Here is a 6,000-nt window from a genome sequence, read left to right on the forward strand (position 1 = left end):
TCCTGATCCCATGAATGTCAAGGGCAGGCTTGCTAATTGACTTTAGCAGAGGTGCCATCCCATCCCTGATGACTCCGGTTATTAGGAATAGAATCTGCTTGTACCTGTGGAACCACATCTTCAGTTCTGATTCTCTATTGCTCTAGAGTGCTACAGTGGGACACCTCAGATAAAGAGACTGATTTGCCTCTGTGCATAGATCTGGCAAACGACCTCCAATTCCACTGGCCCCACACATCTCAGTTGTGGCCCATGTGCATAGGTCAAAATTGCTGTCTTTCCCTATTTTCTGGGTGTTGACTGTGTGATGTTGGCCTGTGCGTGTAATATTTTATGCACGTATAAGAACCAGTGTGGTGTAGTGCTTATTAGGACCTGGGAAAGCAAAGTTCAAATCACTGCTCAGCCATGAAGCTCCTTGGGTGACTTTAGGCCAGTCTTCATCTCCTAGCTAAATCCACTGCACAGGGTTTATGATAAAATGATAAGGGAGGATGGTAGACTATTAATAATAATTAGGCTGTAACTTGGACACGCTGTCCCCATGCATAAGGGCTGGATTAGCCTTCTTGTGTGTCATCTGACCCATTCCAGAATGTTGGAAGAATGGTTTATACAGTGTTTGTATAAACCTATATGTGCATATATAAAAATCTTTTGCAAAATCGACTGTAATTTAATATGTATGTGTGTATATTTGTTCTCCTCTTTCATAGACTGACTTTGCTCGGTTTAGTGGAACTAATGTGGAAACAGACTTTGTAGAGGTACCTTCACAAATGTTTGAGAACTGGGTTTGGGAAAAAGAACCCCTACAAGAAATGTCAAGGCATTATAAAGATGGCAGCCATGTCCCAGATGATCTCGTTGAAAAACTGGTAGCTTCTAGGCTAGCCAACACAGGTATTCCCTTCTCTCTGTCTTTCCTCCCCACCCTCTCTCTCTCTTGCTGTAGTTTTACTTTATGTGTGAGAAAAAGCATCCCTGACATATTTTGAGTGAAAAAGAATGTCATAAAATGACAACTGAAAGGGACAGGCAAGGAAGTGTGGATGAGCTGCACTGCACTGAGCTCCTTCGGCCGTGTCCCTCCCCCTCTTAGTTTCTTTTTATGATATTCTTTCACTCAAGGATGCTCAGGCTTTTTCCAGCTCATAACACATGAATGCATCCTTGGTTAGCTGAACCTATCGAGTATCCCCCAAATTAACTCCCCCCCTTAATTGATATTCTTCACTTTGTAAATGTTTTTATGGTTCCTGTTTAGTTTTAGTTGGAAAGATGGGGGGGGGGGGACAAGGGGAACTGCACAAGCCTCAGACCTACTCTATTCATCTCCCCACCCCCAATATAATCTAGGAAAGGAAATATCAGATAAACAGGACCCATGTCTTACAAGCAATTTGTCCTGTATTTAATATGCATCCTATTAAAATGTAAATTTGCCACATTTTATTTTTTGTTTGTTCAGTTCTTTCAATTTAAAGTGGATAATGACATTTCCTCTGTATAATTCTACTCAACTATAAGTACTTGGTAATCTGTTTCTTTCCTATGCTCCTTTCCTAGGCTGCAATTTACTGCATTAGCATCTTAACAAACTCCTTGCCCTTTTCTTGCCGGTTAGTTGAAAATTGTGTTTTGATCCTCTTCTTTGTCTAGGTCTTCTGACACTTCGTCAGATTGTGTTGAGCAAGGTTGATCAGTCTGTCCATACAACATCTTCTGCTGATCCCGCTAAGGAATATGCCAAATACTGTGATGAAATTTTAGGAATACCTGCAACCCCAGGTATGAAAACTTGAAGCTTCTATTTTACTTTATAAACTCTTTGTACACACCATGTTACTTTTTTTGAACACCAGCTTTAAAAACAACAAACTGTTACAACATTCTTTTTTAGGAATGATGGAAAAACTTCTCAGATGGATGTTTTGCTTGACTTTTTTTATTTTGCCACCTTAGGGTAAACAAACCTAACAAATAAAAACATTTTTTTTTAATTATTTGCCGTAACACAGAAAACCTGGATACAGAATCCTGGATATTTAAATCCAGAATTCTGTGAGCAGAGTTCTGCTTATTAAACAGGGTTTCTTTGGTGTTGGCTCCTCCTGCATCTCCTAAAATGTGCTCCAAAGGTTGCCGGGGGGGGGGTGTCACCTGGAACAGTGTGGGAGATGGCACAGGGAATTACAGTGGGAAGGAAGAATTGACAAAAATATCCTCCCCTCTGTTGAATTCTCCTTCAGATCAAATGCCTTGGTATGAACAGGTCAGGCCAATGAACTCAAAGGACAGCAAAGTGTTATACCTCTTCTCTCCACCACAACCAGCATTCTGTCTCACTTTCTCTTGTCAGAGCCAAGGAAGAAGAGAGGGACTTAGGCAGTCTCCCATCTGACTGTGCACTGCACAGTACCCTGTTCACAGTGCTGAGAGTTGAGGATCACTACCAAAGCTTGGAGACAGCACCTCGTATCCTAGGGCAGTTTTGGGGGCTCCAGTAGGGCATGCTAGCATGGATAGCTGCTCCAGGCTGTCCTCCAGCCAAGCACCTGGGTCCGAGAGCCGCCATTTTAATTTCTTTCAGTGCCTCAGATTGACACTACATCAGGCATTCTAGGGTGGCTCATGTGTGCCCTTGAAGAACACTACCTCACTCAGAACACTGGCAGGTGGCAGAAGAGGCTGGCTTCCCAGGGAAAGGTTCAGCATGGTCAAGAGTTCTGTACTGTCTTTCATGTACATGATATTTGCTTGTTATATCTGTGGATCCTCTAAGATGTTCTCATGTATGTGGAGTTCTCTCATGATTTGGCTAGGCCAGATCTGCTTGACTTCGGAGATGTAACTATATCAGATGCTCTTCTCTGAAACATTCTGTCTAAAGCCTGAATGTTTTATCAGTGTCTCCCATGTTCCCTTTTCTTACACTGTTTTTAAAGGTACAAATATGCCAGCTACCTTTGGACACCTGGCAGGTGGCTACGATGCCCAGTACTATGGCTACCTATGGAGTGAAGTTTTCTCAATGGATATTTTTTACAATTGCTTTAAGAAAGAAGGAATAATGAATCCCAAGGTATGGAAACTTCCTTTATGATGCCTGCTATAAAGTTCAATCAGTTCAAGGATTTTCTGTAGTCTCAAAAATATGGTTTACTAGAAAGGATATAACTGGGAAGTTTGAATTCACAGGTTTTTCTACTCCTCCATGAGAGGTCCAGAAGGTGGCAACACAAGAACAGGCCTTTTCTGCAGTGGCTCCCCATTTGTGAAATGCTCTCCCCAGGGAGGCCCACCTGGCGCCTTCATTATTCACCTTTAGGCACCAGGCGCAAACGTACCTCTTCTCCCAGGTCTTTGGCTAATTGACATCCGATACCCTTTTCTTATCCAACATAATAATGGGAGTAAATGTTGTTTCTTCAGTTCCCTTTTTGAAAACCTGTATAGAATAAAGACATGGAGTTAAAATGAGTACTGAAAAAACCCAACCTAACATGTCCTGAAGGTTTTGCGTCTTAAATGAACAGACAAATGTGAAACAAAAAATGGCAAGCAAAAACAATGGAGAGCAGAGAGCAAATTAAAATACATTAGAATAGGCACGTGAAAATAGATAAGCCTTGCAGCTCTGGAGGTGTAGGAGGGACTGGATCCTACTAATATCAGGGGGCAGTGAATTCCAAAGATAAGGCACCGCCAAAGAAAGCAGACAGCGGCATGAGACATCAGGTGCAGTTTTTGGTCTGACTGGGAGACGGGCACCAGAAGAGCTCAGAGGCATACAGAAAGACAGACAATAAGCAGTAGCTGAAGTGAATTTAATAGAGGAAAGCGAGTGCATAGGAAGGCAAAAAGATATTTACAAAAGGAAGCAATGCCCAAAGAGCTGCAAAGAATGGATACCAGTGGTTTTAGCAAAGGGAAAAAATAACAAAAAGGGCAATGTAATAATCTAGTCTGCTTCTGCATAGCTGCAGTCTAACATTACAGTACTGTGGTCTGCTAGTTCATACACAGCTGTACTGTTTCATTCTATTCGCTGTGTGGGTCCTTCTAGTAACATGGAAGCTTATATATGTCATTAATGGATATCTCCAGGAATATTCAGCATTGGAAAGGGCCAGTCTAAGTAGGCATTAGAAATCACAACATGGCAAGGGTCCTCACTTGTGGATGAGTTAACATGTAGACAAACCCTTATACTAGGATCAGTGGTAAGTGAAAGAACATTTTTAGACCTGTGTGCAGTGACAGTCACAGGTGGTAGTTCTGCTGCCCTCAAGGTATTGGGGGGCGGGCAGCCTGGTAGAGGGAATTCTTTCTGGAATTCATTATGGAATTCCCTCCCCACAGAGGTGTGTCTAGAACCTTAATTGTATAGTTCCTGCTATATGCTAAATACGGACCTCATGGGCATTCACCTGAGATGTATATTGTCAAGACCCACCCTATTCCTGTGTTTGCTATTTATTTTAAACTGGTTTTAAATATTGTTCCCTATTGGGGATGGGGCACACTGCCATTGCAGTTTCAGCCCTGTCCTCTGACCAGTGATGTCAGCTGATGGGCCAGTGGGCGTGGCTTGAGGGAAAAGAGCCAGATATACTTCTTTGCTCACTTCGGGTCCTGTAAACATTTAAAAAGCTGGTTTTCTGGTTGTATGATAACTAATGACTTTCAGAATCCCCAGGAGGTCCATGTCAATCACATTGAAGAGTGACATTGGAGAGGCAAGGAGCAGGTCAGCTTGTGATAAAACAAAAATAAGTCGTATCAGATGCATGCCAAGACCACATGCTGCTTCCATTCTGCACAGGCTTCCTTTGCCTCTATTTATTGTAGAATTAGAAAGTTCACATAAACATGAAATGTCAACCTACCAATTTTATTTTATTTTAGGCTGGAATGAAATACCGAAACCTGATCCTGAAGCCTGGAGGCTCATTAGATGGAATGGACATGCTCCAAAACTTTTTAGGTCGCAAGCCAAACCAGAAAGCCTTTTTACTGAGTAAAGGATTATATACTTAATAAAACTATGGTCTCCTTGTAATCAGATGTCACCTGGGGGAATTAGTCTTGAAATGCCTGTTGGTTTCATGTCCTGAAAGGTGAAAGCACAAGAGCTTCTCATCAGCAAAGATCTAATTGTTTTTTCTAATGTTTTTATTACTGCTTTTCAAAGTTCATAATTCTCACTGTCGCCTCAAAATCCACACTAATTTTTGTAATGTACTTTTCTGAAACTCTTGCTTTTTTAATTAGTAAATTATATGTGGAATGTGATGAAGTCATAAAATGAAAACAACATTGTTGTATTTTTTTTAATCAGGTACAGGTGTTGAATAAATACAACATAAATATTTTTGTGTGGATTTTTCATATTGAACAACAATGAAGTGTAAGTCATAAACGTTTCTTCTATTCATCCCTTCCCTACCCAATACATACCCCTTCCTCTGTGTTAAAAGAATAGGAGTATCCATATGTTTTACCAGCAGAGCCGCTAGAAATTAGGGGAAAGGGAGAGTAGGTAGATCAGGGAAACGGAGTAAAAGGCTTAGCTCTCCCCCCCCCCCATTCCCACTTTTCTGATCTTCCAAGTAGCTGTGTGGGGCTATTAATTGGTGGAGGGGGAAGCAACAGGAATACTGATTATGGATCTCCTATATCATGCAGGGGAGTTAATGTGGGACCTGAGAGCTAAAAAAAAATAACATCCACAGCTCAGCCAAGACTTCTCCCTGTTTCTGTGAAAAGATGGATGTCTGGTAATAAGAACTGAGCTGTGGTCCATTTCTCAACATTAAACCTCTGTGGAATGCAGAAGTTTCTGAATAAGTAACATATGGAGCATCATGAGTGAATTTTTTCCCTTTAAATCTGCTGGCAATAAACTTCCACAGGAGGGAGACCTTTCTCTGAACAGAGAGGTTGTAGCAGAGGCTGCCACTTAAATATTCAAGATGTGGGGCAGCAGGGAACAAA

General features: G+C 41.5%; 1 protein-coding gene across 2 annotated transcripts in view; it reads left to right on the forward strand.

The window, feature by feature from the left end:
* Window positions 1-5,377, forward strand: part of NLN (neurolysin) — a gene marked incomplete at its 5' end in the record, with an annotated part of 27,035 nt that extends 21,658 nt beyond the window's left edge. For both annotated transcript variants that reach the window (XM_080972532.1, XM_080972533.1), the window contains 4 exons: window positions 717-903; window positions 1,663-1,791; window positions 2,949-3,085; window positions 4,912-5,377. In XM_080972532.1, the coding sequence (XP_080828658.1) occupies window positions 717-903; window positions 1,663-1,791; window positions 2,949-3,085; window positions 4,912-5,043 (585 nt within the window). In that variant the 3' untranslated portion in view covers window positions 5,044-5,377. The remainder of the gene's footprint in view (window positions 1-716; window positions 904-1,662; window positions 1,792-2,948; window positions 3,086-4,911) is intronic.
* Between the last annotated feature and the right edge of the window lie 623 nt (window positions 5,378-6,000).

Source organism: Podarcis pityusensis, assembly GCF_964106645.2.
Source record: "Podarcis pityusensis genome assembly, chromosome: 11".
Taxonomy (NCBI): Eukaryota; Metazoa; Chordata; class Lepidosauria; order Squamata; family Lacertidae; genus Podarcis; species Podarcis pityusensis.